Genomic DNA, 16,465 nt, shown 5'->3' on the forward strand with positions numbered 1-16,465 from the left:
GGTTAAAAGAAGTATTTCCTCAGTGTCATTGTGTATGCAGCATTTAACACTTAAGAGTTGACATTGCATGCTGAACTCTGGAGTATCACACTAGAACAAAGTACTTGTCCATACCACCATGAGTATTCCTTCTTAATAGTAGTGGGAGCTAAAGGATGCTCTGGCCTGGGCTAGACTATTCTACAAACAGTAGAGATGTTCACTATTACCCAAGCTGCTGTAAACTTTTTCTTTCTTGAATGTAAGCTTCTAACCTACTGCAAACTACAACAGTGGTGTAAAAAGCAAACTGTTTTTTCCCAATGTCTCTAAGCTCACTGGGTAATTTTGAGGATTTTTCAGTTTACATTTAGGGATGTATTTTGAACACTTCTGCATTTCACTGTTAATTCTGAGTGTGATTTCTGTTTTGTGGTTGACAGATGAAGGCTGGTTGGAAGTTGTCCAGTCTTTAATTAGAGTTATTCCATTAGAAGATCCCCTGGGACCAGCTGTTATAACGCTACTACTTGATGAATGTCCACTGCCAACAAAAGTGAGTCGAAAGCACATGTGTTTATCTGTGGCTGGATGTCAGTTATTCGTGGTTGCCACACCCATGATCTCTCTGGGTGGGTTTCACCAGTGATGCAAGACTGCTAGTGGCTCAGAAAATGGGTGTAACATTCAACTTCGAGTAATTTGGGGTGACTTGGTGTCTAAATGCTAATTAATGCTAAGAGCATTCCCAAAAAAGGTAAATTTGGTTCATGGGGAAGGAACAAGAGACCTTTGGGTTTTGGCTGCTTTTCTTGCCACTCTTTCCTGCCATGTGGTACTTACACTGTGCAGGGAGGGTGTGCAGGTGCTGCAAAAGCTGCACAAGTTCTGCCCTTTTGTTCTTTCATTTGCAAAGCTGCATGTTGACAAGTCACTTTGAAATTGTTCCTGCCCTGCACGTGAGGAATGCAACACAATGGCTGTGTTAAGCTAAGCAAATGACATTTTTTAACAATGAAATATCTATATGTGACTTTGGCAAATGAGAATACTTTTGTTTTACTGGCCACTAATCTGGTTTTGGGTGGACAGATGACCTGAGGTGTTCCTACTGTGTTGGTGTAGGTGTGTAAGTGAAAGCCTCAGGCATTTAGGATGCTAAACATAATGTTTGTACAGAGAACTTGTCTGTCTTCAAATGTTTGTCATGATCTCGTTTCTTGAGAAATTGATGGTCGTACCATTGCAGCTTTCATTTCTGAAGCTCCTGATGCTGCCAGTTTTCGTCTTCCATTGGTGTTGTTAGGAATATAAAGAGCTGGTTACGTCAGTGACTGGAGAATTGGTCAAGTTCTCAAACTACCTGACGTGGGTTTGTTTCCTCTAGGCTATTGATTAAACTTATCTGAGACTTTGAAACAAGAGAAATTTATTATGACTGTCATATAGACTGCTGAATTATTTTGAAAATGAAGCTATGACTAGAAACTTTGTCTGCTTTAAAAAGAGATCAGGAAATGGAGACCACTACGAATGCATCATAGGAAGAGTGATTTTGGACTTTTTGTTTGGCTCTACAATGTACTTGGCAATCAAATGATTTGTTTTTCAAAACCCACATGACTTTTATTTGGGTACTTTTAAGGAGTTTGCTATAAAATAGTTGACGTTATCAAGACAAAAGGAGTGAGGTCCCTTTTTTTCTGGGGTGCACAGTGGTTTTTCCTGTGTCTTTACAGCACAAGGAGCTGCAGCTGTGAGGTCTGCTGGCCACATGTGACCTAGTAAAGTGTGTGCTGCTGTTCATTTTCTTTCTATACAGGATAATTTTTAAGTTTTTTGTCTTACGGATTTTAAGTCAGTGCCTCACTTCCATGACAGCTGGAGAACAGCAGCAAGCTGTATTTCATTTTCTGTTATTGCAGGCTATAAAGTCCATAAAGTTAAAAGGGCAGTGCAGTAAACTGTTTATTCTATAAAGTCTTTATTTAACTCAAAGTAGTTGATCTCTCTGACAGTTCTAATAATGGCTAAAAGCACTATCAGAGTATGTCAAGAGTCTAATTTTAGTGAGTCTTTTCCATCCCAAGTCTGTAGCTCAGTCATTCTTTCTTCTTTCTCTGTTCTTTCCACTTAGCTCAGTCCTGTTCATCAGTTCTGTTTTTGTGGCTTTCCTTTTAAGAACATAACTACTTTTCAGTGTGATCTCTGTACAGACCTCAGACTCTAGCACAGTCAATTGATTTGAGTGTGGCTCAACACAGTTCAAAAAACCACATCTATTCAACTTGAGCAGTGCTCATTTTTCCTCCAAATGGCTGCTGATGACTTCAATATGAGGAGTTCTTCTGTTTTAATTAGATCCTTGCCTGAGATTATGCAGTTTCAATCTGAATCAGCTAAAACTTTCATGAAGTCTGGAAAGCTGAGGAGAATTTGGAACTTTTCAGGGTGGGGTTCTCCCTGTGGGATGACTTGTTCTGGCTCTAGATTAACCCCTAACTACCCTGAAAATGCAGAGTATGCTCTAGACCTATCTTGAATTTTATTCATACCATATTGCCTGAACAAAGCAAGTCAAAGCATGACATGTTAGATTTATTACCCTTATTGGTTACTTCCTAAATTTGTGTGACTACAGAAAACCATTTAGGCTCTCAAGAATACAGTTTGAGACATCCTGTAAAGTTGACAACATCCTAAATTTATGATGGGAATTTGGGCTTTTTGGGGAGGGGGCGTGTCTCTTTAGTCCTGAATTCTAAAATCTGCAACAGTCCCTTTCTTTTGAAAAGGGTGTCAGTTTTAGGACGCTGGAAATAGATCAGATGACAGTGGTGCCATATGTGCTAATTGCTTCCTATTGCCACGAGGAGCTCACTTAGGTATGTCCAGAAGTGTCCTGAGCTGTTGATCACAATTACCAACAATCTGGTGGTAATTTTAAAGTTACAGCTCTTAGGTCTGTTGAGCTTTTCTTCTCATCTGTCCATTGTTATCTTCTTATCTTAGGAGATAACCACCCCATGCTGTCTGTAATATGATGCTGACTTTAGTAATGTAGCATAAAAACCAATCTGTTGAACGATACTGAATTAGGGGAAACTGTATCTGTCAGTAACATTGAAGAGATTTCTGATTTTTCTTTTGCAGGATGCATTGCAGAAGTTAACTGAAATATTAAACTTAAGTGGAGTTGCTGCTTGCCAGGATGCTTGTCACCCTGCCAAGCACCGGAACACGACTGCAGTGCTCGGCTGCTTGGCAGAGAAATTAGCAGGTAAAGCCCTGGGGTTCTCCTCACAACACCTGGGGCTCTCTACAACACCTTCTGCTTTAGCACCCATGATGCAGACTAGGTCAGAAGTGTTTTCTTAGAACTGAATAATGTTCTTCGTAGAGGGGGTGCCAGGCATGACAGAATCTGGTTGATTCGAATGTCTGAATGAGCCATTCACAAATCCTTCTGGTGAGTGGTTAGTGATTGAGGATCACTGTTTGTTATACTGCCTTAGCACTGGTAATCAGTCTCTTCTGCAGTCCCACTCTGGCTGTGAATTATTGAGGACACATTCTCCAGAGTGTAGGCAGGAGTATCAAGTTAGTGGTCTTGGAGGCTGTATAGAAATAAAAAAGAAATATGCTTTTTCCAGTAGACATGTCTTATTCTATTGTAGATAGCTGAAAAGATTCTCTTCTGTGTTGCTTAAAAGAGAATTGCTAAGATTCTATTTTAAGTGACTTTCCATATAGAATTTTATTCCCTGTCTTTCCTAGTACACTGTTGGAAGCTGATGATTAAGTTTCCTTCCTGCTGATGGTCTGTTTTGTATCTAGTTTTTTTTTTTCCTTTTCTGAAAGTAGGCAGGAAATAGAGGGAAAAAGTGATTGTCTGGTGTCATCTAATGGTTATTAAAACCCAATTACTGTATTTCTGTGAAAAAACAAGTAAAGAACAAGGTCTGGAAGTATTTTTGTACTGCGATACTTCTACTCTATTTTACTAAGCCAAAATGAGATACTGTCTCCACTTTCATCTTAGTGGACACAGATCTCATTGTGTCAGCTCAGGCAACAAATCTGTTAATGAAGTGGTGGAACCCACTGCAATTTTTTAAGAGTTTGTAGATGCCAGAGTTTGATTCCCTTGTGTCTCTCTCTTGATTAAGTGGACACTATTTCAGGGATTTTCCATTTTAAATTGGCTGCTTGCTCTGGTGCTGCTGCAAGCTGTATCATTAACTATCAAGTTGGCCCTATCAGGTGCTCAGTTTTGCTTATTTTGAGCTATTGATAAATGGAGCTGGTCTTCACACATTGACTCTGGAAGTAAAGGGGAAGCAGTCTCTTTTCAAAAGTAATGAGCATGAAAACGCTGCATGGAGGCTGCTGCGGTCTTGCTCCAAAATCTCAGAGGTATGGCTAGAACTCTGTACCCACTTAGAGCAGTGAACTGGACAGGACTAATGTGCCAGTAACTGTGTGATTATTAAATGTGCATCAAGTATTTTGCTGGGAACAATGATAATAGTTCTATATTATAGTTTTGCTTTGCTGTGAAGTTCTTCAGTGGTCTTTAATTTGTTACCTTGTGTTTAAAAGATCTGTGGTGATGGGTATGTGGTAGTTCCCATGGAGGCATTTAATTTCTGATGTTCTTGCAGGTCCTGCGAGCATAGGCTTACTCAGCCCAGGCATATTGGAATATTTACTTCACAGCTTGGTAAGTGTCTTTGATCTTTTTGTATGTACCCATACATAGCAATTATAATGCAATTTTTTTATTGTTATTATTGTGAAAAGTTGATATTTAGCAGACATGACTCCAGTAGTGTATGTTACAAAAACCTGAGATTCCAGAGCCTGTGGGATCTCCATCTTTGGAGATTAATTAGAAGTCAATGGAACAAGGCTCTGATCTATTTGAGCCAGCTCTCCACAGGAGGGTGGAATACAGGAACTTTGGAGACTCCTTTGAACCTAAAACCTTCTGTGACAGACTTGCAACTCTGTCTATCTGTGCTGGGTATTAATTAATTTTTTCTTGCTGCCTGTGTTTAGAACTTCCAGTCCCACCCAACAGTGATGCTCTTTGCACTAATAGCACTGGAGAAGTTTGCACAAACGAGTGAGTATTGGCCTGGTACTGCTCTTAACACTGTGGCTTCTGCTGCATGATTGTCATTTGCTTTACCTGATCACTTGTGAGCATGAGAGTCTGCATTGGTATTTATTGCTGTAGTGACATCCCTCTACCCCTCAAAACCCTTGAGATACTTGCTGAAACTTTTCGCTGTTAGAAATTGCTATAAAAGGATTTGTGAGATGATGCCTTTGTCACTGACATAAATCTGTATTAGAGTTGGACAACAGTTAGGACTGGGAGTTTTTAGGCAGGAAAAAATATTTTTTGCTTTAATGACACCCTCACCCAAAAGCCCTTATGAGATTTGCTGAAACTCAGTCCTTCTCATCTTAGAAATTACTACATAATGACTTATGACATGAGACCTTTGTTACTTGAAAAGAAATAAATCAGTATGGGAGAGATGGAGAACAGCCATGATCAGTCTCTTGATGATGCAGCTCCGTGCTGAGAAGTGAAGCTGAATGAAGATAATTCCACATCTGCTTGGGGAAACAATTTCATGCTGCTTGTAATACTGAAGTTTAGATGTGTGTAGAGAGTTCTCCTGCATTTGTAGGCTGTTACTATTTTTAACTAAACTTGCCCTTCACTTACAGCAATTATTCTTTTTGCTCTTAAATTGCAGGTGAAAATAAAATGACAGTTTCTGAATCGTGCATTAGCGACCAACTGATCTTGCTGGAGAAATGGACAGATAATCCAGACTACTTAAAACGCCAGGTTGGATTCTGTGCCCAGTGGAGTTTAGACAATCTGTGTAGGTATAACAAAGTGATGGATTTATTTAATAGTAACCACTCCTCCAAAGAGATGGAGGACTGCTTTGTGTTTGCTTTGTATGAGCACTTGGTGTACCTGACTGGATTTGTAATACCTCCTTGAAAAAGAAAACAAACAAAAAAACCCCACACCAACAAATATATCCAGTGTAATTGTATGGAAAGAAAATTCTGGCAAGGAAAATGTTTTTGAAAGGAAGTGGTTTGTACTCTGCAAGTTGGAGCTGCAAGGAAAATTCTTCTTTGCACCAATTTCTTGTAACCCACACTTCAGCAAATGTGCTGAGTGGCTCAACAGTGCAGCTCTGTCTCTGTGGAACGTCTGGATTATTGACGTGTCCTGGTGATGGCCACTCCTGTGGTCATTCCCCACTGGTGCACTGGCTCAAAGAATTACTAAAGACTTTTTAAAGTAAATATACTTTTTGATTTTTTTGATAAAAAGTAAAAAGCGTTTGGCAAAGTGCTGTTCTGAGTCAATCTCTTGGATGACTAAAAATCACTGAATGTGCTTATTAGTTGTGATTTCAAGGGTGCAGCAACTCTAATGACCTTGTATTTTCTAATGCCTTTTAGATAAATTTGGGTAAAAGGTCTGTTGGGCTTTAGGGGCTTTAGTCAGCTTATGGAAAGCCAATGTCAGCTGTGTTTAGTAAATGTCCGTGTAAGTGTTGCAGCAGGTTTGAGTTATATGAAGGGTCCTAAGATAAGATCTTTGACTTGTAAATTAACATTTATGTGTCAGCAATTTGACACCTGGCAAGAGAAATGCTTATGATCCTTCCATGTAGAAAGGGCAAGCAGGGAGAGAGAGAGCTGCTGTGGCTCAGTTCATCACTTGAATCACTTAAAAATGAGACAGTAGAAACCGTTAAATCCTTGTTTTCCCCTTCTTCCCTATCCCCAAATCTGTTTCCACTGTAATGAATCAAAAAAACTCTCCCCACTGAATATACAAATACAATGGTAAATCCTGAAATAGGGGCATCTTGGTGTGACCTTGGATGCCTTCCACTTGCCTGTGGGTTTCCTGCAAGTTCTAATTATATTGTGGGAGTTCTGGTCAGAGGCACAGGTTGTGCTTTCATATTTAGAGGGTATTTAACACACAGTGTATTGGAGGCTGTTTTCATGCAGGCAAAATCTGTGTTTCATTCAGTTAGGCCAAAAATTACCTGGATCCTAGGGAGACTGACTATCAGTGTATGAAGTGTTTAAAATCAAGTTTTGCAGCAGTAACTAAAACTGGTTGGGTTTGGGTTTTTTTTCAGTTCTAAAAGAAGGCAGGCAGTTTACATATGAGAAGGTTGACTTGACCAACATTAGGGCTATGCTGAACAGTAATGATGTCAGTGAATACCTGAAGATCTCGCCACATGGATTAGAGGTAGGAAATTGTTTCATGTTTTCAACCTGAAAAAGAGGCTGAAGAAAAAGGCAGGTTTTGCTTTTGTACTTGCTCCTGAGATTTTTCTAGAATGAATCCAAGTTGTCTGCCAGCTTTGTACAGAAAATTTGCTTTGTCATCAGAGGGTTGTAACATCACTACACTGATTTCAGTTGTAGAAATGTTCACACTAAAGTAATGCCTGTACCTGTGCCCCAAAACTTCAGGGAAGTGAGGAGGATTCTTAAGAGTCAGATGGCTTTTCACTTACTTAGTGAACAATTTTAGTAAAAGTGTCATTCTGTTGTTTGTCCTGTCTCATCTTGAAAAGCTCATAGCAGTCAGATTTGTCTTGGCCACGTGGGGTTTCTTCCTTCCTCTGTAACTCCTTCTAAAAACTTGTTTGACTGCTTAGAGATGAATTTTCATGAATTAACATTGAATTATGTTAATAATTGTCCTTCATACCAGGAATCAGTTAATAACCAATGATTTATGTTTTCCTGTCTTGGTTGTCTTAGTCTTTAAATCTTTAAATTGTTGCTGTCAAGTTTCTGCTTTTTTTTTTTTTTTTTTTGCCTGTGGCTTAACCACTGAACAATTTTCAGTCTTGCCCACTCACTAGTTTGTGTGACAACTACTGCTATAAAGAGAGGTCACTTTGTCTGAAATGCATCTAAAATTATGTTGGTATATTCTTATATTCAAGAAACTTGATCCAGGGAAGAAAGGTGTTTGAATGCTGATTTTGTAGACACTGAATTTTTTGTTTGGATTGGGTAGGCACGATGTGATGCCTCGTCCTTCGAAAGCGTAAGATGCACATTCTGTGTCGATTCTGGAGTCTGGTACTATGAAGTTACAGTCATTACTTCAGGAGTGATGCAGATAGGATGGGCAACCAAAGACAGCAAATTTCTCAACCATGTGAGTACCTGCAATGTCATCGAGCTGGGGATGTAACATCAGTGGTTTTCTTCTTACAACATCTAGGAAAATAGCTCTGGTTATTCTGTGGTCATAACTGAGCACTTGCTTGTTTCCTTCAAATTTTGTGTCCATGAAGAGCTGTTTTTGCTGAATTTGGTGGTACAAGAGAAGTCAGTATTGTCATTGCTACAGACTGGCACTGTTCACCCAAGTCATCCAGAGCTGCAGCAGAGGCAGCTTGTTACCTGCTGGCTGTTGTCTGGAAGCTATAGGGAACTTATTTCTTGTAGCATAATCTCTTGGAAATTCTTTAGATAACAGTAGTTCCTGTCTGGTTTTGGAAGTAAACAATAAGTCACTAGGAACAGCAGTTTCTCATGCACTGTCTTTTACACAGGTCACCAAGCAGCAATTTCATCATCCTCTTTAACATATTTTCCTATTAAATTAAATTTCACAAGGGAAATAATTAAAATTTCACTCTGGGATAACATGGTATCATTGGACCTGCTGGTAGCAGGAATATGGTACAGTCTGGGAATGCAAAAGCTTCTTTTTAATTAAAAATAAGGATTACAAAAAGATTAAACCCTCTACCTTCTTGCCTTTTCCTGAGAGTACAGAACAAGTACACTGTCTTTTTATAGTTTGCTTTACTGTCCCTCTCATCCAGATAATTTTGTATCTTATTCTTAGTTCTAAATATTCTTCTTCCTACTATTTACTTACAAGATTGTGTACTTGCTAGCATTAAAGCAAAATGTGCCATGTGCACGTGAAGTCCAAACACAGTCAGTCATCATGGAGATGTCACTAGGTCTTCCTTCTTAAATCTTTGCAGTAACTCTGCATGGCTCTTAGAAGCTTTGTATGCTTTTTATGCTATAGTATAACCTGTTTCAGTGTTTCCATAATAAGAAAGAGTAATGGTTACTACCCAAAAAACTTGTCTACTTCAGCTTAGAGTTAATTTTCTGTATTATCGGCCTTCCAAATGACCATTAAAGTTCATTGAAGTGCAAGCTAGAATTTTAGGACAAAAGGTATGTTAGGCCTAGCCTAGTGCTGAGAATGGAAACAGTGCTGGGATTTTAAGTTGGCACTTCTACTGGCTAAGCTGGAGTGAGAAATTCACCTGTAGCCCTTCTTTACTGTTGGAATTGCATGGTCTTCTGTTCCTACTTAGAATTTATTTTAGGAGAAGAATTATATATTTAATGTAGAGATAAGCAGTTAAAACTGCTCATTTCTGATTATTATAGAAAAAGTCATTCTACAGCTGAGTCAAATACAGAAGCTAATATGAAGATAGGCCAAATACACACATGTGAGTAAATATTGATTGTGGGGTATGAGAGAAATACATTAAGGAGATTAAACAAACACCAGGGGTGAGAAACCCAATGGGAATGCAAGAGTAGCTTCTCTCACCATTTAACTTAAGTATTCCTGTGAGTTCAGAGGTCTTGCTCTATTTCTTGTAATTATTCATGGAAATAGCATTGTCTTCTGTTGATGTAAAACATGCATATATCTCTGTGTCACATCCGAAGTCCAGTTCCACATTTTTAGAATGGAATTGAAGTGTGATTTAAGTAAAAAAAACAACCACACAAAAGAAAAACAACACCAAACAAACAAAAATACCATGCAGACCTGTGCTGAGCACAGTCCTTGTAGACACTGAGTGTTACAGAAACTGTCTGAAATAAAAGGCCATGTGTCTGCCTTTAGACTGCTAAGAGGCTTAAAAGATTTTTTTTTCCCCCACTTACTGTTAAGGAGCTTGGTGTATGTGCATTTTTCTGTGAGTGTGTCCTGTACAAGGTATGAAAATGGGAGATGTCATCTCTAAATAGGATGATTTTTCTGTTGCTGCAGCTGTTTTGCTGGTGGCCAAATGCTGCTCTTATTCATCAGGTGTGTGCCTGAAATACAAGGGATATTATCCTCTGGGTATGTCACAAACACAGCCCTCAGAAGCCATATGCTCTTTATTTACAGCATCTGTAACAAAAAGACTTGTCCTAAATATGACATTAAACACCCATTAGCTGGGCTTAGCTTTAATTTGGGACATGGGAGGCTTGTGTAATCAGATGCTGTCTGGTATTTGCACTCCAGACAAACCATGCTGAGGAAGTTACTTACCTTCCATAATGCTTTTGGGTTTCACGGTTGGGCTCTGCTACGTGACAGATTTTTCTCCCACTCTGAAACTCTTTAGTTTTGTGTTTGCCTTGGACCTTAGCACTATCACTTGATAATGTTTTCACCATTTGAGGGAGGCTGGCACTGAAAGGGACACAATATGCAACAAATTAGGTGAAGGGCCTGTATGTTTGTTCTCTGTGTGTGCTGTGGGTTCTGGTGGCACATGGATATCTTGTGGGGAAAGGCATTACAAATTTGGTACTGGGACTTCAAGATAAGACAGTGGTTATTCTGTGGTGACTTTTTAAGATGCAAAAATTTAACCTATTTGGGTACTAGGATTTTTAAATACTTTGACAGGAGTCATTTGAGGTCACAGAGAATGGAAGACACTTTGGAAACAATATCCCCTTCTCCCTTCCTCCTCACCCCAACAAATTCCGTTTTGATGTGAAAATGAAACTGACTAGTTTAAAGGAAAAAATTACCTTCATGGGGGGAGGGAGAAACCCTTCCTGCTCTTGGAAGAGTGGTTTAGGTGAATGAAAATACACTTCAGCTCTCTGTGTGAGGAATGGCTGCAGGCTGAAATGTTCTGCTCTCTTTCTAAAGGAAGGTTACGGCATCGGGGACGATGAATACTCCTGTGCATACGATGGCTGCCGGCAGCTGATTTGGTATAATGCCAGAAGTAAACCACATTCCCATCCCTGTTGGAAAGAAGGTATTCAGTCTGTCTTCTCCTGTTTATCCTAACTGTAGATTTCTGCACAGGATTTTTTTCCCCTTTCTGTTCATAGATGTGAACAAAGCAGTTACTGCCTAATTCTGATGTTCGTAAAGTTTAATAATCACTGTGTCTTTAGCAGTGGTTTAAATGTGCACAGTGGGCACTACAGTCTTGTTCCACAGTCTGTGTAAAGAGACTCTTGTTGGTTAATTGCTTTTTCTTTTCAAATGCAGAGGAAAAATCATAGCACCAATTAATATTGGACATTTAACCATGAGACCTTTTTTCACATGTTTGAAGTCGTACACAACAGGGCTGAAATCTTCCTTTCTGGGTTGAAAGAGTTGTTTTAGAGAAGGGAAAAAACCTTGATCTCTGAATTAGACTTTTTTTTTTTCTTTTTTAAGGAGGAGTTGCACTGTCTTGCTTACTTTAAATTCTTGGATAACTACTTGGACAGCAAAGTTCTGTTCTTGATCTCAGCTTTGAAATCTTGGTAGGATTCTGTGCATGCCATGCTTGTGTGAACTGTGCCGCCTTCTCTTCTATTAAAATTTTCCCCCAAGGATGGCTAAATTAAAACACCTCTGAAAAATAAATAGCACAAGCATATTGGAAATTTCTCCTCAGAACACCCACTTGCTAAAGTCTATCTTCAACAGGTGTAAAATAGCCAAGGAGTGACAGAGTGCAGCTTTCTTCTGGCTTTGGCAAATACTCTGCAATACTTCTACAACTATATAGTATTAATGCTCTGGCAGACTAAAATAATTAAGTTTTTTTACTATTTTCTCTTGGGTTTTTTGATTTTGGTTTGGGTTAGTTTTTTTTTTTCGTTGCTGTCTGTATCAATGTTTCTTCTTTTGTGCTTTTGCAAACAGTTCCTTTTAAGTAAGACAGCTCACAGTGACATATGTGATACTTGAAACAATAACTGTTTCAGCTGTTGGCATTTAACAGAAATTAAATCTTTAAATTATTTTTGTTTTGCATGTAAGGAGACACAATAGGATTTCTACTAGACTTGCAAGAAAAGCAAATGATCTTCTATTTAAATGGAAACCAGCTTCCTGCTGAGAAGCAAGTATTTTCATCTGCTGTGTAAGTATCTGCTCATTTGGAAGGACATGACCTCTGTGGATAATTGTTTTAATTATATGAAGAGTTTCCAATTTGAGATGTAAATTCATATTTACTTACCTGAAGCCATCATTAAGCAAGTTCCCCTGTTGAAAGTTGCTTAGAAATCAGTAAGAAGGATATAATTTTACAGGTGGATTTCAGGGTCCAAAATAAATACTTTGGACTTTCCAAAGGTAGGTTCAGCTCAATGTTTTATACTGTCAAATTAGCATAGCATTAAAATAGAATGAGGCTGTAGCAAAGATGAACAATTTTCTGGTGCCTGAGGAATTTATCTTCTGAAAAATAAAGCCTATCTTGTAAATGTTGGAGAGGGCTTGTTAACTGACTGCTGTTCACTGGGGTCAGCTCCTGGAGCAGCACATTGAACATTCATCAGAGGATGTCTCTTGGTAGCATTGCAGGCAGGTGTTGGGCTTATTTTGCCAGCTGTTGTTAAAATTAACACATGGTGAACTCCTCTAACTCTCATAGGGAAGTTCAGCCTTTTACTTTGGAAAAGATAAGCTGGTGTAATACTTGAGAAAGCAGCTTCCTATGCAGCTTCATGAAACATTACAGTACTTTGTCAATTAATCCTACCATGCTAATAATTTCATCCATGTTTTCTCCTCAAAATAAAGTTCAAGATGCAGGTAAAGAGCAGTTCAGTTTAAAGAGCTGCTGAGAATCTTCTTTATTCAGCCTTTAGTGCTCTGTTCTTTGAGTATGTAATTGATAAACTTGAGTACTTGTTAGAACTTGGGGTATTACTGAATTTTGGCCCTTTCTGTAAATTTGAAAGAGGTGATAGTTGTGGTTTTGAAAGTGTGACTAATACAAGTTGTACAGTAGGCACTTTATTGGCTGACTCAGTAAGAAATTCAGATAAATCCTGATAGTAAATTCAGGAATTAAGAACTAAACAAGGTAAGTATGTGCAGCTGCAATGTGCTGTTCTCCCAGTTAGCTGCAAAACACTGGTATTAAACTTGTCTCTGTCTCAGGGTATATTTTCAAATGGTAATAGTAACATGTCTGGAAAGCTCTGCTGTTATTTAAGTCATTCTAAAATGCCTGTCCATCATGTTGCAGATCAGGCTTTTTTGCTGCAGCAAGTTTCATGTCCTATCAACAATGTGAGTTCAACTTTGGGGCAAAACCCTTCAAGTACCCACCACCAGTGAAGTTTAGTACCTTCAATGATCATGCCTTTCTGACAGCAGAAGAGAAAATCATTTTGCCCAGGTAATCCTCCTACCTTGTGTGTTTGCATGCAGACAAATAAAATGCTTCACTGATGAGTTGCGAAGTCTTGCCTTGTACTCAGCAAATTAATTTCTTACGGGGTCATACTTCCATAGGTCCCTCTTCTAAAATGATGAGGCAATAGGCTCCAGTGCAATTTCATCAGTAGGGCAGGAGATGTGCAACCAAAATCGATTACATTAAAATATATCTTGTAATATTAAGCTAAATTAAAATGAACCAGTACCACATAGTAAGCTGTTTTAGTAAAAGTACCTTCTGCCATCCAAGAATTATTAGGTTGATTGAGGAGGTATAGTCTTAATTAGAAAAAAAGAGGTGCTATTTAAAATTGACCTAGTTTGTGGTGTTGGCAGCATGGAGGTGCTGAATGATTGCAAATCTTGAAATTGTCCTTTTCTGGTCCTGATGAAAATTTCCCCATTTTTGAATGATAGTACTGACAAAGGGTATTCAAATTTAGAAGTGTTTTTCCACCTAAATATAATTCAAACCAGATAGAAACAGGTCTGGATACATTCTTCTTTAACTTTTTCCAAACTTCTGGCAGGAATGAAAACTAACAGCTCATCTGATTTAAGTTATTAGTAATAAAATAACTTACTGGAACACAAACAGTAACAGATACAGTGTAGTCTGGTATGTACCCTGGATTTCCAGCTTTGTCTGAAGATAGCCCTCAGACTGGTGCTGATGTATGTGACTGAAACAAACCTAAGTTGCAACTAATCAAGTGGGGGCGAGGTTGTTGGAGAGGTACCCCAGCTGTAATAAAATTCAGAGCCTAATTTTGAATTACCTAGCTTTGATCAAGTGTATTTGAGGTACTTAAGGATCATAGTGTTTAAAAATAAAAGAAAACCCTTACTTCTGGGTTGGAGTCACACATTGGCAAAGTCTGAGGCTCAGGATATTGTATTTATGCAGAGAAAATCAAATGCAGCTTGCAAAATCTTTCTGTGCTTGCATATAGCCAGAGTAAATTACACCTGCTTGAGACTGCAGGTGCTTTAAGTGAAGAGTCTGATTTAAGATGATCTGTTAGGTACAAATTTGTCACCCTCCCTTTTCAAATTAAGTGTTCTGTCTTAGTAGTGTCCCACACTGGATGAGGGGTTTGCAGTTTCTGGCTGATGCTCAGATGGGACTGGTGTTGTTCTGGCACGGCTCTTGCAGTGTTCAGGCGATAGCTCTGAGAGCTGTTACATGATGGTGCCAAAAGATGAGAGATCAGCTCAGGGAGACTGGTTTCCTGTTAATGCCTGACTGGTGAAACCTGGCCTCCTGTGTTACAGACCATTCATTATGCAATAGCACTGAAAGGCTCCATTCAAGGTTGGACACTGTTGTTCTTTGTGTAAACAAAGATCATCCCTGCCCTACAGCCTGAACTGCTTGGAAATGATAAACCAATCCTAAATTAAAAGATAGCTTTGATCATCTTAAAAGTGATAGGAGATAAGGCAAAGGCCTGTATGAGTGGACCCTAATTATCCATGACAGGATTTAACATAAACTCATGCAGAGCTGTGCTGAATTTAGTGCATCTGGTGTTGGGGCAAGACACATCACCCTGCCATTGAGCAGTTTTGATGAGTGGTGTGTGTGTTCCAGATGGGAAATGTCTCATTTCATCAAATGGGGGATTTTTATCTGTTTAGTCTCCCTTGTGGCTGTTGCCATACTGGAATGTTGATTTAATTTGCAGGTTTTATTCTTTTAAACTGTGTTAGAGCATTATAGGGTTTCTGTATATTGTTGATACATGGGTTTGTGAGGTTTATTTACTTGGGGTTTTTTTCTTAAGGCCTAGAAGTACCCACGTACAAAGAACAATTTCTTTAGATGTTCAGCTGCAGGAACTAGGAGAATTGTTATTTGATCCCCTCTTTGTCCCTTTCTGACAGACCAGAATAGGGAAGCAAAGACTGTTTTGCAGGTCTCTGGGTGTGTTAAGCCTTTTTTTGTGGGAAGTTGTGATCGATGTTTATCAGCAGTGTGGTGTAGCACAGGCAGGTGTTATGTTGGCCTTGATGCAATTCTCAGAATAGTTTTGAATCTATTGCTTTGAGTCAAACGAATTTTTGAGGGAGTCTGTTCCTCTCCCTTCAGACACAGGCGCCTGGCTTTGCTGAAGCAAGTGAGTATCAGAGAGAACTGCTGCACACTTTGCTGTGATGAGGTAGCAGACACAGAACTCAGGCCGTGTGGACACAGGTAAAACCTTAAAAAAACCCAAAACCAAAGAAATAGGAAAATGTGTGTGTGACATTCAGCTTAGATGAGGCCGTATGTAGTCCCTGCTCATCTTGATTGATTCCCCAGGATAAAGGAAATAACCTTCCCTCCTTTTAAGGATGTGACATGCAGAGGTTAAACACAGTATTCCCATTGTTCCCCTCACCCTAGACCTGAGCAGATTGAACCCCTAATTCTGTGTGTGTTTGGAGAAGTATTGAGGCTACATCTATGTGCTGCCCTGGGCTACTGAGTCTTAATTCCCTGATGTCAAAGGCTTTACTGATTAGTGCTTGATACTGGTGCTGCAAAATCCAGATCACGTGAGGAGTGCAGAAAATTCATAATATACTCACATACTCATGAAATGTTCAGCAGATGGATTGTCTCAAGTCACAAATTCCTCTAAAAGCTAAAAATGAGACAGCAGTACGAGTTATACCATAATAGCACTTGCCTGCCTTTAAGCAGCCTACTAGGAAATGAATCCAGTTAAGCCCCAATTCCTTAGGGTTTTAGAGCACTCATGGAAGGAATCTTGCCATGTGTCTAGATGCTGGAAAGTTAAAAAGAGATGTGCCTGGTGTGTGCCAGTAAGAAGTGGAGAAGTTGCTGCAGGGCACTGGGGCTGCTGCTCTCCAGACCAGCATGAGTGCTAGGATTAATGAGCACAGGGAAGTGGGATCCCGACCAACTGCAGGAGCAGCTGCAGGTCTGGGAGATGCTGA

At 39.3% G+C, this 16,465-nt stretch overlaps 1 protein-coding gene across 2 annotated transcripts in view; it reads left to right on the forward strand.

Annotated features, from left to right (window-relative positions):
• The window catches only part of RSPRY1 (ring finger and SPRY domain containing 1), a 35,864-nt gene that overhangs the window by 16,532 nt on the left and 2,867 nt on the right, over positions 1-16,465 (forward strand). For both annotated transcript variants that reach the window (XM_042027229.1, XM_042027230.1), the window contains exons 5-15: positions 423-535; positions 3,133-3,259; positions 4,644-4,702; positions 5,041-5,107; positions 5,754-5,885; positions 7,179-7,294; positions 8,078-8,221; positions 10,991-11,102; positions 12,107-12,209; positions 13,326-13,478; positions 15,612-15,716. In XM_042027229.1, coding sequence (XP_041883163.1) covers positions 423-535; positions 3,133-3,259; positions 4,644-4,702; positions 5,041-5,107; positions 5,754-5,885; positions 7,179-7,294; positions 8,078-8,221; positions 10,991-11,102; positions 12,107-12,209; positions 13,326-13,478; positions 15,612-15,716 — 1,231 coding nt within the window. The remainder of the gene's footprint in view (positions 1-422; positions 536-3,132; positions 3,260-4,643; positions 4,703-5,040; positions 5,108-5,753; positions 5,886-7,178; positions 7,295-8,077; positions 8,222-10,990; positions 11,103-12,106; positions 12,210-13,325; positions 13,479-15,611; positions 15,717-16,465) is intronic.

The sequence above is a fragment of the Corvus kubaryi genome, unplaced genomic scaffold (genome assembly GCF_017639235.1).
Source record: "Corvus kubaryi isolate FWS band 111438036 unplaced genomic scaffold, C.kubaryi_AGA036_p1.0 37300, whole genome shotgun sequence".
Lineage (NCBI taxonomy): Eukaryota > Metazoa > Chordata > Aves > Passeriformes > Corvidae > Corvus > Corvus kubaryi.